The following is an 18,603-nucleotide window of genomic DNA, read 5'->3' on the forward strand; positions in this document are numbered from 1 at the left end:
TAAACATCCAACATCCACTCCCAGTTGCCTCACTCCTTCTCCTTCTCCTTCATTCCGTTTGATATTTTTCTTCTTCTGATTCGGGTGTTTGTTTCATTTGATCTGCTAGCATCCACCCTCTTTCACTCGCTCGCATTTCTCCGTCTTGTCTGGGTGTGATTTGTTCCTAAAAGCTTGTCGTTGTTGCGCTGCCAGTGAGGAGGCCTTGATGCTTCTGCCATAATGTTTTCTTCTACCCTCTGCCTCCACATGCGAGGGTGGTCTGTTCTGCTCTGAGGGGACGCAAGCAAGGAGCTTTTCAACATTCTTTGTATGTCTCTGGGCCCCTGAAATATTCATTGCTGTGGAGATTCTGTGACAGTGTGAGCAGTGGGGCCTGTCAGCTTTGAGTGGCCTACTGGGACGAAGGCATTCAAAAGGAGAAGAGGAGTGAGACGAAGGGGTTTCTGTATGACTGGCAGAGGATAGCGCATGCTATGTGTGAGTCAATTTTTATACTTTGGCAAAGGGCTGTTAAAAACATAGGTGGGTTCAGTTTCTATTCTGACAAAGTTTTCCCACTCTGAAACAAACACAAACTCACCTTCACATCAGGCACCTTCATGCGCGTACCCTCTTTGCCCACAAAGATGTCATCTATATCCACCAGGATGTAGCGCTCCAGGGACAACGAGAGCCTCTTTCCTGTCAGAAAGGCCACAGCGTCTACAAAGACCAGCTTATGCAGCCAGAAGACCAAGTTGTTGCCAAACAGGACCCTCTGGATACCATCATGGAGCCCCAGGTCCTGAACCACTGATGGGAGCAGAGCAGCGTTCTGGCCCATCGATGCAACACTCTCTGCTGATTGTGTCTTGGCTAACAACACAGGCTCGTATGTTGAGTGGTTGGACTGGAAAACGGTCCAGTCGTCCCCAGGGAGTGGACCTGGCAGAGGCTGCCCAGATCGAGTGATGAAGAGCAGGGGGGACTTGGGGTTGACTGTGCAGTCCTTCAGACCCAAGTTAGAGTGCAGAAAGAGAGGGAAGCCTTTCAGCTGCGCACTGAGCAGACTGTTTTCATTGGCCTGATCAACAGGGAGACAGAGACAAGAGTGAGAAATCACACAGATTCATCATAAAGCAGAGTGATGAAGACAGAAATATATTGAACACACTTCTCCAATCATGTGCGAAATGAGGAATGTCAGGCCTACTCAAACGTGAAGGCATGAGGCAGCTTCTACCTGCAACGCTCAATCTGCTATGCTCCGAGATTGCAGTCAAAATGAAATAACCTCCTGCTGTGTCCTCTAAGATTCAAAGAAGATTCAGTGATTATTCATTGAAATTTCTCCTCCCAAATTTGTTCTTCCCCAATTCTTTGACAGTCTTTATATCTCCTTTTATCCAAATTTGGTGTTCTAAATTAAAATTTCAACACTTTGTGTGCTGTGTGTGAGTGTGTGTGTGTGTGTGTGTGTGTTTGGGTGTTTGAAAAAGAATCATAAAGTTAACACCTACATGCACTGTGTGGTGTCCACATGGTGACTACTGATATTTTTTTTTTTTCCATCTGATAGCAGCAAACCAGAGTCTTAATATGTGGTTAACAGGCCCCACCCCATTACAAAATAAATAATAATAATAATAATAATAATAATAATAACGAACTGTTAAAACTTGTCCATTCTTCTGACCTTATTGAAACTCTTTATATATAGTAACCCTTTCCTTTGGCATTTTGGACACGGACAATTGATAAAGCTGAAACACTGTGGTAAAGTGAAGTATAAAGTAAGCAGAATAAGAATAATGTTCTTCCAAAAACATAAAATATTTCATGCTTTTTTCCATTTTTTAATGCTTCATATATTTTGTAATCTTTGGTTCACCAAAATGGACTTTACAAACAAAGAAAAATGACACCCTATATCATAACGTTACTCAAGTTTTGAGCCAATGAGGCCACAAGGAATTCTAACACTTGCTAGCAAACTGGTATGTAGGACCAATAAGAGAAATCCAAACAGACTGCTGCATTGCTTACTCATGTCATGTCACACCAGAAATACCAGTCGGTTATGACACTACTTGTAATTTTTCTATTATCTAACGTACACCTAGGAGCCATTTCGACAGCTAAATTGTGAACCACCTTGGTCCAGTAGGTGTCACCTTTGGGCTTTGGGTCACTTACAATATAGACTCAGGCGACAGGTGTTGCTATATGTAGGAGCCCAAACACTTTTTCGACCACTATGCTAGATGAATGGCGCATTGTTGAGTTGTATGGAGAGTTATGGACAACGGTTAGGAATTCTTGCATGTAACACGTAAATACACGTAAATATTCCATCAGAGACAAGAGGCAGAAGTTGGACTGTGTTTGTGTTGTTGCATCTGTTATTTATGTTAACAATGCTGATTAATAAATTGTTACTGAGCAACAACTTTTAGAATAGTCCATGAGCCTAAATTTAAACTCCCCGTTAAAATGTCAGGGAAATTAGTCATTAGGAACACATAGGAACCTACTTTGCAACAACAGATACAGATAACAGTTACTGCCAACAGTTTGGTTCAGACAGCAGAGCAGCAGTGCTGTGTGTCCAGGTCATTGGGATGCACACCCTCGCTCTACTTCTTCCTCTCCCAGTAGCCAGTAAATCCCAGTAGGCTTTCTTCCCTAACCTTCACCTACACTGCCTAACGTCACTGCACCACCATCCATGCCTCCACATCTCTTTCTATATTCTTTCCATGGCTCAGAGATGGTGATTAAAAACATAAGACTTGAAAACAAGCCTTGGGCAAACAGGCTCAACTTGGGATTACTGTGAGTGAGAGACAGACAGATATAGAGAAAGCAAGAGGTACAGAATCTGAAAAAACTAAAGCAAAGGAAAGAAAATAAGTAAAGAAGAAAAAGAAGAGACAGAGGAGAGGAGAGGAGGAGGAGGTCAGAAAAACAAGAACTAGACAGAACATAAGAGAAAGAGTGCAGTGGGACTGAGTGATATTGAACCAGGCAGGTCTTTCCAACCCTATGAATCCCATCTCCTTAGAGACGGCAGAGCCAGATGGACAGGCCAGAAGGTGTGAGTAAGAGGAGGGAGGGAGGCAGAGGGAGTGTGGTGTTGTCCTAACCTTGAAGAAGCCAATGATGCCCACTCCATATTCCACACAGTACTTGTCCAGCAGCTCTCGGTTCCAGGCATCCAAGTTAACATACTTGAGAATGTTTTCATAAATCACCAGTGTGAAACGCCCTCTTTCTTTGTCTGTCAATGTGGGCATGTCCCCTTTACCGGGAGAGATCTCAGTCCGGTACCTGAACCGGCCAGATTCCAAGATGGCCACAATCTCCTGACCCAGTTGAGAATACTGGCTTTCCACAAAAACCAGAACCACAGGATCTGTCCTGGCCCCTCCGGGATCCACCCTGGGGCCCCCTGAGACGCTCCGCAAAGGTAGAAGCCGGGACGGAGTGACCCTCGGGTCATCGGAGTCAGCAGATGCTCCCTCGGCCCCGGAAACGCCACCTCCCGATGGCTCCAGCTCCCGCTTGACGCCATAGAGGAAGTAGGCAGAAATGAAGACGCTGACAGTACAGAAAAGGAAGAGGATGAGGAGTGAGGTCTGGAGGGGGAGGAGACGGACCAGCCGACGAACTCGTGTCATGCATCCCAGCATCGTCTCAAGCCACGCCTCTCCGCCCCACCGGCCCAGCAACACGCCTCGAGGACAGTCTCTCTTGGTGTGGGTAGAAAACGCCAAGCAGGAATTATTCACAACAAAGTCAGTCTCGTTAAGCAGCGAAATACAAATGCTAAGGTAGCAGCTGGAGCAGCTACTGGAGAAAGAAATGAGACGGTCTCGAGCTGGCTCTCCCTCATATTGCAGCACTGCTTATGTCACCATGGCAGAGAGATGGGAGGCCTTGCACTGCTCGTACACACTTCTACCTCAGAGGAAGGGCTGGCAGGCCGAGTCACTGGTGGAGAAAGATGATGGAAGACTCCATCACCTGTCCATCATGCGAACCTGCCAACCATGTCCCGGCGAGATTTCTCTCCGCTCTTTTGATTGGAGAATGATCTCTTGAGAAAAGTGAGGTCATGCAGGTCATCTCAGAGGCACCATTCCGTTAGGATCGATTCTCCTGACCTAGAAAAACAGAAGAAAAACAATGTTAAACTCTGAGAGCTCAGCATCAGCTCCTATAGAACAAACAACATACTTTTGTTGTGTGGGTTTAAAGGTGTGTGGGAGCGTGTATACTGCTAGTGCCAACACTCCAAAAAGTTCACTCCAAAGAAGTCCTTGCATTCACCTACACAAAGTAAGAGCTGCCAATCTCTCCCTACACACACACACACACACACACACACACACACACACACACACACACATACCTAACCCTTGTGTGCTCAAATTTAAACACACACAAAATCACTTGCTCACGCAGCCTCCACACAATCAATAGTCAGAATGTGAGTGACAACAAAGCCTCAAAGCAAACCAATTCACAGTTCAGCCCAGTAGGACTGTGTGACTGCATACTATTGAAGCCATAACCTGTGGGGACACTTGCCTTCGATTTCTCTCAAATCCACAACAGCATTGAGATCGGTGACAGTGACAGGCCAGTCACTGTGGGATCCTTCACTAAGTATATATATATCCCCATACCCTCGGCATACCTATCATAATATACCAACTCTTCATTCAACCTCTGTCTAAGCTAAGTGCGAAAAGTACAGGATGCAGCATGAGAACACAGTTAACTAGGGCCTTACAAAAAACATCATTTCTCCATTTAGAGGCATTACCTTTACATGGAAATGCGCCGTCCATTAAGCTGGAGAGCTGTCGAGATGTGTGTACACCAACACACACACACACACAAACCTTTATAAAACCCTGGATACCCATTACAGTAGAATCACAACGCTCTCAACCCAGAGACATTAAACAGTGACCACCAAACCCATCTGGACTCATCAGACACAAATCAGACATAAAATAGATTTGATAATGTCATCAAAAGGTTTATCTGCAACACTATAAACTAAGGCTTAATTAAAAGGTGAGTAACATGAAAAATAGTGGTCACACTATGCTCAGCAGTGAATGCTAAGGGCTACAATCACCTATCTGATGGAATTTCAATCAATAAATTGACATTTCAAAGCCTGATAGCAATGTATCTCCAAACAGACTTTTTAAAGATAATCCTTGGATCAATGACCTTCGTTCGTGTACACAGAGTACTACATAGGGGGAAAACTGAGTCCATACAGTGTCCCTTTAATGCCATCAAGGTCAGTGTTTTGGTGAGTAGCTCTGGCCCCTCTAGCCTTCCAGCTAAGCTTACCAGAATGGTTTAAATCTCCCTGTAAGTGCACTGGAAGAAATCACACTTCTTTTTTTTTTTCCTCTGAGTTGTGTCCAAATTTCCTCTTCACGGTGAGGCAGAGTCTAATGTAAAGAGAGGCCGTGAAAAAACAGTGGGCGTATAGAGAATGTATCGCAGCAGAGCAGACAAAAACCAACAGGCCTGGCTGCTTGAAGATGCTTGGGAAAACAAGGTACCTTGTTTGTTTTTTTCTCAGGGAGCCAGGGTTTGTGCCATGGCATATCAAAGTATGATTAACCACAGGAAGTGACTTCTGCTGAAAACAGTGAAGCAAGAAAAAAAAACAGAAGACAGAGGAGGCAACTTTTAGAGGTCTAACATTGTTTTAAGGTCTTTTTGGCTGAGGACTTTTGTTGGCACTTGCAAAAGGAAAAATAAATGACAGCTCCCAATGAACAGGTCATTGACAAAAAGATTTGTTCAAATACCAAGAGAAGTTTCAGAAATGCCTTCAACGCTGACATAAATGAAGGATCGGCAAGTACGTGAGTCATTGATCTGACATTGGGTAATTTATTTATTAGAAAGATGATCCTGCTGCTAACCAGCAGTGTCATGTACATTGCATGCTACATAACATTTTTATTGCACAAGTAGCCAATATCCATAAGTGACAGGCAACATGTGTAAATTATTTGATTGCCCAGATATCAGATCAGAAAAAAAAATGAAATCCCTATCAAGAAAGTTATGAGGCTTAGGCAATAATTCAACATTATTCACTGTCTTTCAGCAGAATCTAGGGCTGCAACTACTGATTATTTTCATTGTCTAGCAATTTGTTGTGTATTTTTTGATTCAATAATCAGAAACCAAATTTCACAAAAATGTTGGGACTAAGTAACGCATAAAATGTAAATAAATTAATGTGAGGAATATGATGAAACCATATAATATGAAAACAGAATATGAAACCAACTGTGGCCTTCGCAGCGATATCTTTTACAATCATGGGTTTAATAAAGTGGCAAACCCTGTCCCGCCCTTGTTTGTGAACGACTGGGCCTTTTGAGGACACCCCTTTCATTGCCACTCATGATAATACCACCTTGTTAACAGTTAACCAGTTTATCAGTGGAATGTTTCAAACTGTTGTGTTCGAACGGTGCACAACTTTCCCAGTCTTTTGTTTTCCCTGTCCCTTGTTGTTTAAAATGCGCTGCTGGCATCAAATTCAGAACAAGCACATATTTACAAGATGACGTCTTCAAACTGCTTGTTCTCTTCAACCAATAACCTTCTGTCAATTAAAGATGCCAAGTGGATTTTTCTTGTGAATAAATAAAGTTTGTGTTTATATTCTGGGCTCCTCACAAAAGCGAATTGTCTGTCTTTGATGTCTAACAAATGCGCTGAATGTATTTTTCTTCCTCCTAAAAAAAATTGAAAAGCTGATATTTTTTGTTTTTGAAAGCCTGCATTGTTAAGTGGGTACAAGTAGTCTTCTCTGCCTTTGCTGATTAATAGCTGCATTAAATCCACCTGTACAAGGGCCGAATTATGTTAAATGATTACAATATGCATCGTGTCACCCTTGGGCACATGCATGAGACAAGCAAAATAGGTACCCATTGATAAAAATATTGCTCCATAACACAACTTTTGGTCAAATGTGTTGATGTATGCAACTTGATATATTTTTCAGCTCCAGCAGGCTCATATCATCTTTTACAATTTTCTGTTTGTGACAGAGATGCATGACATATATTAGACTGATAAATCATCGGCCTGATAACAAGAAATTTATATTACAAGCTTTCAGGCAATAGTGAAATTCTAGCAGATAAATAAAGCTGATAATACAAAGCCATATTGCTTTCATTGACTTAACAAGTGCAGCATCTCCACACTCTGACACAACAGGTGGTGGGGCATGCACCTTAAAGCTGGTAGCGTAGACTAGGGAGCCAATTTGTGTTGTTGCTTGTGTGGACATTTCTGAAGGGTTCAGAGAGGAGGAGAAAAGTCTACAAGTTTTAACATAACCAATCTCATAAGGGCTGTGGAATGTTAATTCATCCACGTTTGCTCACAACATCATAGCCTTTCTTAACCTCAGGTGTGCATAAACTGCAGGTCACGAAATCCTGTTTAAAATAAAAAAATATGAAATCATTGGTTATTCTATTCACATTGGCTATAAGGAGTAAGTAATTATTGGCTATTGCCTGAAAAAAAAAATAAATCCATATCATGCCACCGTAGTCGTTGGGGAAAAAAAAACTGTTACTGATCATAAGTTTAACAAGCTCATACGTGTCTGTGCATGCATTTTCTCCTTATTGTGTAGCATACTGGCACAGGAGAATGATTATAAACACATATCAGCCAGCTTCTCTCTTTAAAAAAAAACTCCATCTTAAAGTCATTTTCTGTTAATGATTAAGCAGAATGAAGAAATGTTGTCTTTGTGTGCAGCGAGACAATGGGCTCTGGCACGGCACTAATGACACTGTCGACAAGGCTCGGAAGCGGACTAAACTGAGACACAACACAAACACAGAAGGGGCACAGAAAACCTAACTTCCTGCCCAAGTCGCAGCGGTGGTGACCGCCTCCCAATGTTGACCTTCAGACCGAGATACCAAGAGCTACAACTGAACGAAGGGAGGGAGAGGGAGAGAGAAAAAGAGAGCGGGTGATGGCCTGAGATGGGAAATAAGAGAGCGGTTGGCACAATTAGAGGGAAAATTCAAGTCCCTGAGTGTGAAGCTACAGCTTTGAGATCAGGCCAGCTAAAAAAAGAGCACAATACATTAGACTGTAATGGAAATGAGGATATAGCACTGAGCTAATGGATCTCAAATGTCTGCACACCCATCTCACCTAATGTGTCTTCTACCTTCTGTGCCATATATACCTTAGAAGCCTAGATACAAACATCTTTGTCCTTCTTCCTTCAAACTGACAGAAAAGAAAAAAAAAAATCAGAGGAGGAAGAAAAGAGAACATGATTATTTCACATTTAGAAGAAGCTTGCCAGAGGTATAGCCAGCACGTAAAGCAAGGTAAAGAGCAGACAAAAAGGTGTGCAGAGACCAGAGCTCTGCTGAAGAGTCAGTGACTTAACTCATGCATAAAGCAAGAGGCAGATGGAGACTAATGCGTATCTGGTAGCCAACCTTTTCATTCTCGGTGATGGAAAGAGCTCAGACTGAATATGAGCTCTGTAATTGCACACGTGGCCTAGAAGTCTTCCTAAATGGAGGTGACCGATAGACCAGAAGGAGCACAGAGCACAAGTGGAAAGGGAGCCTGCAGCAGGAAGGACAAGATGATCAACTACCAGACCTTGACAAAAAAAACACAGATTGGTGAGCGAAATGAGCAAGAAATTCACCCCTAGGGCGACCATCAATCATAAGGCTTTGAAAACATCAATTTAAATATCTCCCTCGTTATTTTATAGCAGCTGAAAGATGGCGACAGAATGAAGTGCAGGCATAAACAATAGCAAGCGACGGCCGAGAGGACGGACTAATGCTTTTCCTCGGGGTGGGTGGCCACTCAAACCTGCTCCCTCTACATCATGGGAAGCAGGCCAGAACCAGACTGCCAGATTAATGAGAGACAATGAGGAACAGGGGGATGGAGCCTGCTCCTCAGCTGTAACAACTCTCTGAATAAACAACGCTAAGGTTGGCCATATGTAGCCTCACACGTCCTGTTCCCTCACCCCCCGCCGCCTCCCTCCCTGACACTGCTGTTACACTTCTTTTGAGGTGCGAGTGAGACCATGTATCCCGGGGCTTGTAAGGAGGGTCAGTACATTAACGCCATCAATGAGAGCCGGACTAGCTGTGCGCGATCCCTTTGACAAATAAACTTTTAGAGGAGAGCTGGATCTCCCCGAGGCCTTCGGGACCAAACAGCGTCCCTGTCGCCTCAAAACTGACTGACAGAAATAAATGATGACCCTCTGTGTTCAGTCACCACAGGCCTTGGCTTCTGCTGTGCAGAATGAAATGAAAGGGCAGGCAACAATAATAATAATGATAAGGTCATTGTTGTTGTCACTTTTTATTTAATCATCTGAGCCACTTTGGTAAATGCACATCAATACACACTCACACCAGACATAGACCCGAGAGACTCATTAGAAGATCTACAATCCAAATGATCTCACTACACAAGCACAAGTGTTTTGTTTGTAGCTATTCCTGAACAAACACTTCTGAGCCTTTGTGCAAACGCTAGGGCTTTACAATCACAAAAACAAGTTTAGTCTGACCATCTGAATTGGACACCGGGACATGGGTCAAGGTTAAACGGGTAAGAACGACGCCAGTGTAATCTGCAATGTGTAATCCTGTTAATCTTAACACTGCAAACAGTACCAAATGTGCTTATGCCAGCTCTGATTGTGAGATGCCTTGAATGGATTAAGAAACGAGACACAATAGAGTGACAAAGGACAGGATTGAACATTATATTGAGAGAGAGGTCAGATCTACGTATCTCTGCCCGTAGTCTTGCCATAAAATAATACAAATAACACAAATAATAATGTGTCGCATATTAGAGTGCAAAGACTTAAACACGGCAAATTTAGAAGTGTAGTTTTAGTAGTTTTATGACCACTGTCAAGTGCTATGACAAGCAGCAAAATGCAAATCTCAAGCAAGTTTCTGCATTTGCATTCAGCCTCCTACCCTTTTTTTTTTGCAAGAGATTAAACTTCAAAAAGCAAAAATGTTCATATTTCTTTTGAAGCACATCTAAAAGCAACAAACAAGCACATGTTAAAGAGGTTGCATTTGAAAGCTACAGTCACAGATTTTTTTTTTTTCCCTTAAGGCAGCCTTGGCATTCATCAATACAGAATCAATCAATCTGAAATTTGAATTCCATTTTATGCATCCATTGTGGCTGCTGTGATTAAAGGCTTAGGCCGTGAAATAGCGTGGAGCAAAGCACCGAATTCTCACTCCAGCTTCTGCCTCCCACCCTTCAACCAATCTGAATGCACAAGCAGGCAGCTTCATTTTAGCTGCAAACATTTACACTGACACTTTCCTCTCCCTCTGTCTCATCAATTCATTTCATGCTACTGCGTGAAGGACAGAGGACTCAGGAGGGAAATGTAGTTTTGCCTTCTAATTCTCCACAAAGTGACTTTCAGACCATTTCCCCTACCAAACCATGCGGCTGAATTATCACATCATTTTTCAGCACCTCAATTTACTGTCCCCAAGACTGAGGCAATTTCACAGAAGAAAAATGCCTTTCCTCAATTCGCCTGTGCCCCTCCAATTACATCTCAAGGCCCTACTTGAAGATGTCAGCCCCAGTGCTGTCATAATTGAAATGATTGCAATGTTATTCGTTGACACAATGATGGGAGAAAGTGGCAGGCATCTTAAAATTCAGACAAGGAAGTACAATCTTTTCCTAAGAGCAATTACAATCAGAATGGGAAGACAGCTAAAGTGTGTTCAATAACAGTTACAGAGAATTGGGGCAATTCTGTGCCAATACTGTGTTGTCTTATATCCAGCACAAGACAGAGCAGGAGCCCACCCCTCGACTTTCATTGGAGGGGTCATGTCAGATCCCATCAACAAAGATAACATCTTCCATGAAGATAACCTGTGCAGGCACAGGCATAATGGCATGATTACACATTCATATTATGTGGGGATGATCACAACCGAGATGAATAAAAACACAGAGGACAGAGGATTAAATATACATGATGCTCTCAGAGTGTTTTTCATCTTAGACTAGGTTCCCAAATCTGCAGTCTTCCTCTACATCTGGGATCTCAAGCAAGAGGGATCCGAGAGTAGCACAAAGTATAAAATGGATTACCACACAGTATGGATAAGCTGTCAGAGCTATGGGAAAACTGTGGAGGGGTGGAGACAGAGCGAGGAAGGGTCACTGGGGAAAGGTGGAGCCGAGATCTGACATGGAGACTTTCCTCAACGGTATTATTCCCCTGGGCGGTGGGACAGAGTGGAAGCAACGCCTTCATCAATAGCTTTGATCGCCTCCACGCAGCACATAAGACACACCGCGTACACATATACCCTCCCCTTTACTGATAAACATCACAGCTCGCTACCACAGTTATCTATTTATAGAGACTCTGTGCCCCATTTACAGGCATGGGACACTGGATCTGTAAAATAAGTATAGTTGAGACTATGGAAGACATCGTTTGTATCCTGCAGACCTTTGCAGCTGAGAAGGAGAAAAGGATGGCTCTGAGAAAAGACACACAGAAAATACTGCAGTAACGTAACACTCCTTCAAGATGGACAGTCGACCCATTATAATTCACACTCAACTCATCCAAATAGCCAAGGTGTCATGTCCGAATTAATTGCAATGTAATTCTTGCGACTACACAGTGAACAGATTAATCAGATACATAACCAGAGAGTGGCCTGATTAAGCCAATGAGAGAGAAAAATAATTGACCCCACGCTGGAGGCTCTGCATACGATTTCATCTTTGAGTGCCACTGCAGACTTTCAGCCAGTAGCTACAGAAGAGGAGATCCTACAGCGTGTGTTATTGAAGTGCATAATAATTTCCTTCATTGGTCCTTTGTGATGATTTGACAACATGCATAAGGATGCCCTGCAGGGAAGAAATTACACCAGTGACAGGTTTATGTGTAGAAATTATAGGAAGGACCTGAAGCATTGAATAACCTCCATCATCCTCCTGCAAGAAAAAAAAGTACACTTTGGAGAAAAGAGGTTACTCACTCTATTGTATTTCTGAGGGGAGAAATAGGCTTGTGGTGCCTTGGACAGCACAGGGAGGTGGTGGCACAGGGGGGGACGGGGTTGGTCATTTATCATCTTTGTCAGTTCTGGTAGGAAAGGGAGGTGGGGCAGGGGGGGCTTTCATATAAAGTGAGTGTAGGTGGAATCAATGTGGTGAGAGTGGAGAGGGGGGTAAGGGAGCCAGATCAATGCTGGTGGGAGTGACTGTTTGTTCCCATTGTTTATCTACTGTCATCTCAGGATGCTGCTGAAGGACAGGAGAGCATGGCGGGCAGCACAGTGCCTCCACTGGGACAGAGCATTTGTAATGGGTCTATCCTTATACAGACAACACACATCACTCAGAGGTGAAAGTCACACTGTTCGTGGACAAGGCACGTCTGCGAGTGTGTGAGCAATAGCAGGAGCTGGGGGGGGGTGTCAATAGAAGAGGGGCAAAAGTCGGTGAGGTATCATGCTGCAGAGTGTTGGCGATCAAATCAACTGCCTATTCAGCAGCGAAAAACTACCTAGAGCTGAACTAAAACTCTGACTAAAGCACAACAGTTTTATTAAGACTTTTACACCTGCAGCTGAAGAGCAATAACAGATTTGCTGACCTGATGTAGACCAGAGATGTTATCACACAACAACGCTCATGATGACCCGTGGATGAATAAAGGAAACCATCAAACTAATAATAAAGCCCCCAGGCATGCTGTAACATGGGCTGTGGCACACGCAGAAACAATATAACCGCCTAATCTACTCAATCAATCTGGGAGAGAGAGAGAGAGAAGGAAAACAGAGGATGTGTCTTGGAGGTGTAATAGGGCCGAGTACAATACCTGCTCATGAAATGATGATGAGCTAGATTCAAGAAGCTGCCCAGTGAATTTCAGGTATTACCATTCCCAAGGGAGCCCTGCTTCTTCTCTCCTCTTTCCCTTTCTCTCTCTCTCTGTCTTACACCTCCCTCTTCCATCTTCCCTTCTTTCATGTCCAGATTAGAAAGAGCCCGCACTGATCCGACTGTGATTCGCGCAGCAGAAATGCGTTCCCATGGGAATATCACGCCGCAGAAGAATAGCTGACACAAAAGATGAGATTCTGTTGGGCTGCCCATATTTTTTTTTCTTGTGAGATCAAACAGATAGGATTTTTCCTAATCATCAGCTCACTTTCAGAACACAAATCGAGAACCACGGATAAATGGATGGAAGTGGAAATTTGTCTCGAGGGCTGTATACAGTGCGTTTTACATAAACAAACACTACACACTTGACTCGTGCCCCCATGTGTGACAGCTCCAGCTGCAGAGAATACCCAGCTTCATGATTGGCCTGTCGCAATAACAATAATTACACTCCCAATTGTAGCCCCAGTCATGAATCATATTACAAGTTTTTTGTGGGGTTTGAAGCTCAGCTCCAGCTTTTCTCTTCTCTCGCTCACACTTCTTGACTCAGTTGTGGTTTTTAAAACACAAGCCACAGTCGAGTTTCCAAGTTTTCCAACGTGGCAGTATTCATCCGCTTTAGACTCCGTCTTTGCCATTTTAAGCTTTAAGCTTTAAAAACCAATACTACGTATGGATCAACAAAAGTGGCTCAAAACAGATACAACGACCATGACAAGTTTAAGGCATTTCTTTTATGCATCAGCTCCACGTGTTTTATGTTGACAATGATGTCAGAAAATCATACAAATCTGAGCAAAGAGCAGCTGTGTGTAATTAAGGAGCGAAAACAGTACACAACTGCGAATACACCTGCATCTGGATGAAACAACTGCCACACTTTCCTGCCAGAAGCTACAAATAGAGTCTAAATAAATAGAAGAAAATCCAAGGAAAATAGAAGGGTATTATCCTTCGTAGTACGGTAAGGTCAGCCATTATAGGACTAAATCTGGTACAGCTGTGTATTTGCCAAGAGAAGGCTGCCCTCTAAAAGTGAGTATCAGTGCATTAAAGGACAGCAGTGTGAAAACCAGCAAGAGGCCTGTAGCGACTCTGAAGAATTTACAGGCTTTCGTGGTTGAGAGATAGGAGACACTCTGCACTCAATAACCGTTGCCTGGGAGAAACACTAGACACAATTTTATAGCACGCTGGTGAAGAGAAAGACACTGCTGAAGAAAAAAAAACCCCTCACATGACATCTAAGCTAATATTTACCAGAAGGGGATTTTAGAACAAAGTTTAAGTGAATTTTATAGTGTGATGAGACAGAAAAGTGGCTCTTTGGCTATCAAACTAAATGCTATGTTTGGTGTAAGGCAAAGAAACTCATTATCCACACCGTGAAGTCGGTTTGCAGTATTTGGAGGTGCTTCTCTGCAGTAGGACTTTGAAGACCCGTGGAGGCAGAGTGCAAAATTAATGCAGCAAAAACCTCCTGAAGTCTGACAGAAAACTGAGACTTGGAAGATTTATGTTTCTGCAAGATATCAATCCCACACACACATAGGCCAAAAGCTACGCAGGAATGTTGTTAATACTGTTCATGTTCTGAAGTGGACAGTCCAGACCTCAATCCAATCCAGAATTAGCTGCAGGACTTCCAGTTCATGTAACTCATCACAACCTGTGCAATTTTGTACTAAGAGGGTGACTACTTTTTTTCCAGGCACTCTACCTGCCAGATTTCCTATCTTCTCTCCCTCAAGTCTCCCCGTGCTCCCTGAAATAAACACTTCTCCTCCGAAGCTCACCATTATCCCTTTCACAGCTTTAGTCTTAACTCTGCTCCTTGTCGAGACTCTTGTCTATTTCGCTCCACCTGTCCCCGGCCAAGCAGCTTTGCCTGCCTCTGCTCTCGTCCTACAGCAGAGGGTGAGGCATGCGTGGGTGTCACGGAGCTGACAGGTCTATCTGGGCTCTGTCTACTGTGCTGGCCCTTCCCATTTCCTCCCTTCACCGCCGCCTCTACAGCTGCTGTGTATCTTACCGTGACACCCCACACACACACACAGGGATATCAGTTTACAGAAGGGGGTAGCTGGGGTCTGTGAACAGGGTCAAACCTCCACAGGGCTGCATGCATAGTGTATGTCCTGGAACACAACACTTTGGTATCAAAACAGTATTTCATTATTTTTTCAGAGGGGGAAACAGGCCAAGGGGGTGCAAGAGAGCGAGATGTGTATGTGTACGTGTATTTATGTGGGAAGAGAGATATGCTTTTCCCTGTCAGTTCAAGGAAAGCCTGTCAGAATTATGGATTAAACGCCACTGTGCTGCAGTGTATCCACACACACACACACACACACACACACATGCTGCCCGAGTTTAATGGCGTGTATGTATGTGTGCTCTTATTTGTTCCTTTATGCGTTACAGTGTACATGTGGCTCTGAGGTGGGTTGTGGGTCCAAGCACCCAATCTGAAAAGCAGACTGTCACATAATGTGTTAGCCATCTAAAATCTAAAATCTGTCTCCTGTCACCCATCCATAAAAGGCCAGCAGCTGCCAGAGTCAGTGCGGTTCAGGCACACGCCGTCACCATAAACCCGATGTAACACATTTCTCATTCGCTACGCCTCTCAGCCATTTGCTCTCCTGAGCACACAAACAGTCTTTCCACCGTCTCTCACACACAACCAATTTGCACACACACAGCTACACACTTCCGCACACAGATTTGGTGGCGTGTTTTCCCTCCCGTTGGCTGTAACAGGTGTGTGGGGGTAGGAAGTGGTAAGCTGATCCAGCCATGAAGACTCCTTCTCCTCTCTTGCCAAAACATCCCTGCTGTCCCGCTGCTATCCTTCACCTCCTGAAGGGTAACTTCCAATCAGTCCACCAGATCAATACGCCCTAGCCTCAGGATATGAGGCTCTAAAGCTAACTAGAAGCACTTAAGAAGAGAGGAATCTGTATTGATTACAAAGGGTTAATGGGACCTTGTGCGCTAGTTACGCTTTTTCCAAGATAGGAATCGCGTGGCCAGGTTGGTTAATTAATACAAATTGGTAGCATTCGCACAAACTTGACTGCCAAGGATATAATACGACTATTTTGCAGTCCACAGCCTTGGGTTCTCACACTTAACAATGTATAAAGGGTGAAATAAGGCTGAATGAAATAATGATAATAGCTGCTCAGTCAGTGAAGGGTACAGTGCCAGAACGAATCAGTGCAGACTGACTTGGATGACTAGAAAGAAAGCAAACTGGTAAATGTTTCATCTACGTTGCCAGTAAGTATACCGAGTATCACAAGGTTCAGGATGCCATGACATCTTTGCTCCAATATCAATTATTCAGCATTGCCTTTTCTAACCCTTTAATTATACATCAATGTTACAATAACAAAGGCTAGGGATGCACACTGTGATCCTGCTTCCAAAGGCCATGACGATGAAACCGGATGGGGGAACTTTAGTTAGAGGACGGAGGAAGACGGAAGCAAAAAAAGCCTTCAGGCTGCTTTACCCTGCTGTCGAGCTGTCATTTATGATGTGTCCGCCTCACCCAGTGTATGATCAGAGATCAAAGGGTTAACTGAAACCCTGGCCTATGGCCCTGTGCTTACATTATTCAACAGCTTGTTACAACAGCCTGCTCCCTGATCTCAAACACAGGGAGACAGAGCTGGAAACTCCAGGGAGGAGAACGCTAGGGACGAATAGGCGGATTAAAAAAAGGGAATGACAGAGAGACTGGGTGGCTGGAGAGAAGAAAGAACTGAAGAAAAGGGGGACTGAGAGATGTGGAATAAAAGGCGAGGTGTGGTTAAAAAAAACACACACAGGGGATTCAATAGGATGAAAAGAGGTATTGAGAAAATGGAAGGATGAGAAAGTTGAGAAAGTGTTGAAAGATAGCGAGAGAGCACCGGTGGACAGACGGGGAGGGCGGTTTGTCCAAATCTGCCTGTTGCCACAGGAGAGTGATCAGAAACAATGAATATAGACGGTTTGACCACACATCTTATTTGTTAGCTCGGCTCCAGGTATTGAGGTTTAATACAGTATCCAAAATATTATTTCCAGCCTTTTGACAACACAGTGTCAGAAAAAGGCACAGTCCATTTACTTACATCTCAAATGTGATGAAACATGACGGTGGTTGAAAGGCGTTTTGTTTTTTGGACAAAGATGTAATGATTTGTCTTCTTTCACTTCCTATTCCCAACAAGAGACACCTGAATATTGGCTGGAACCGTGTTCAAACAGGTAACACTGCAGTATCCACTGGCTTTAGACTCTTCAGAAATAGTACTCATGGTCAAGCACGCTAAACAACAAAGCAAAACAACATCTATCAGATGAGCACCGAACTGACAGCAACCATGTTTTGGGAGCGTCCTGTTTATAGTCCCAGACTCGCGCTGCTGCTCAGTGAGCGGGCTCCTTTGTTCATTAATTGATTGGCCTCCCCTGCTGGGCCTCAGTAACTAGGTTACACAGATCCATGAAAAGAAGAGCATTGCCCCCCCACCCGTTGAAAGGCGGAGGATAGATAGACGACTCCAGGGCAGGAATCTGAGTGTTAATATAACTAATGGAGTGAGGACGACAGTAACTTTATTGAAATCACCCTCATCTAATTAGAGTGAGCAGTTGATGAGAGCAAAGAGGGGCGGGAAACAAGGTTGGATTCCATTATGTCAGGGTGAAGTCACAGTCATATCAAATAAGAGGGCAAGGCCGCAGCAGGGTGAAGCGATGGCTGTGAAGGAGAGCAAGAGATGACGTGACGTTTGTTACGAAGCAGTCACAATTATGTGTCTCAGCAGAAGTCATCACTTTGCTCTCTGTCACAATGTTTTGCTAAGAAGGATAGGGGAAACGCACGGGTTGTGAAAAATCCTGCAAAGGTCACCAAGACATTCACACGAGGCCTCTAGTTCCATACGACATGACGAGGCTAAGAGACCTCTGAGATAAGTCGAAAAACAGATAGAAACACAATTTACTGGCTTTGCTATGATATGAGTTTGGTAAAGGCAGCCGTTTTAGTCATTAGAACAAGTTTAAACATTTGTTTCTCTACAATAAGGTCAAAAATGAACAGTGATCAGAGAAAGACTGTCTGGACAGGTCCCTAAAAATTCACTGAATTTAAAAATGTAACATCAACGTAACTACAGTGACTCCAGGGAGCTCATCATAAACTGACTTTGTCCAATCTATGAGGGCAAAAACTATTTTGTTAATTAGCTTTTGGCCAGAAAACAACAAAGTAGAGAGCTTTAAGCAGTGGAAGAAAACTGTCCCCCCCACCATCAGCAGTAAAAAGTGAGCTGACCTCAAGCCACCACATCGAACCACCAACGAATGTCACACAAGAGGTTAAAGACAGACTGTTTGGAAATAACTTTTTTTTTTTATTATTTTGATGTAACAAATCCTAAAGGTTGAAAATGGATGTTTATTTACCAAAAAGCAATGCAAATGTATAAATAAATTGTTCAAGAAAATCATGCTTGCAAAAAGACCACACTGACTCTAAGTTCAGAGCATGAAAACATCACT

General features: G+C 43.5%; 1 protein-coding gene across 3 annotated transcripts in view; it reads right to left on the bottom strand.

Moving 5' to 3' along the window:
• ndst1a (N-deacetylase/N-sulfotransferase (heparan glucosaminyl) 1a) overlaps window positions 1–18,603 on the bottom strand; it is a 41,189-nt gene that overhangs the window by 9,703 nt on the left and 12,883 nt on the right. For all 3 annotated transcript variants that reach the window (XM_046405831.1, XM_046405832.1, XM_046405833.1), the window contains 2 exons: window positions 3,129–4,148; window positions 584–1,066 (listed from right to left, as the gene is read on the bottom strand). In XM_046405831.1, the coding sequence (XP_046261787.1) occupies window positions 584–1,066; window positions 3,129–3,674 (1,029 nt within the window). In that variant the 5' untranslated portion in view covers window positions 3,675–4,148. The remainder of the gene's footprint in view (window positions 1–583; window positions 1,067–3,128; window positions 4,149–18,603) is intronic.

Source organism: Scatophagus argus, chromosome 12 (assembly GCF_020382885.2).
Source record: "Scatophagus argus isolate fScaArg1 chromosome 12, fScaArg1.pri, whole genome shotgun sequence".
Classification (NCBI taxonomy): domain Eukaryota; kingdom Metazoa; phylum Chordata; class Actinopteri; family Scatophagidae; genus Scatophagus; species Scatophagus argus.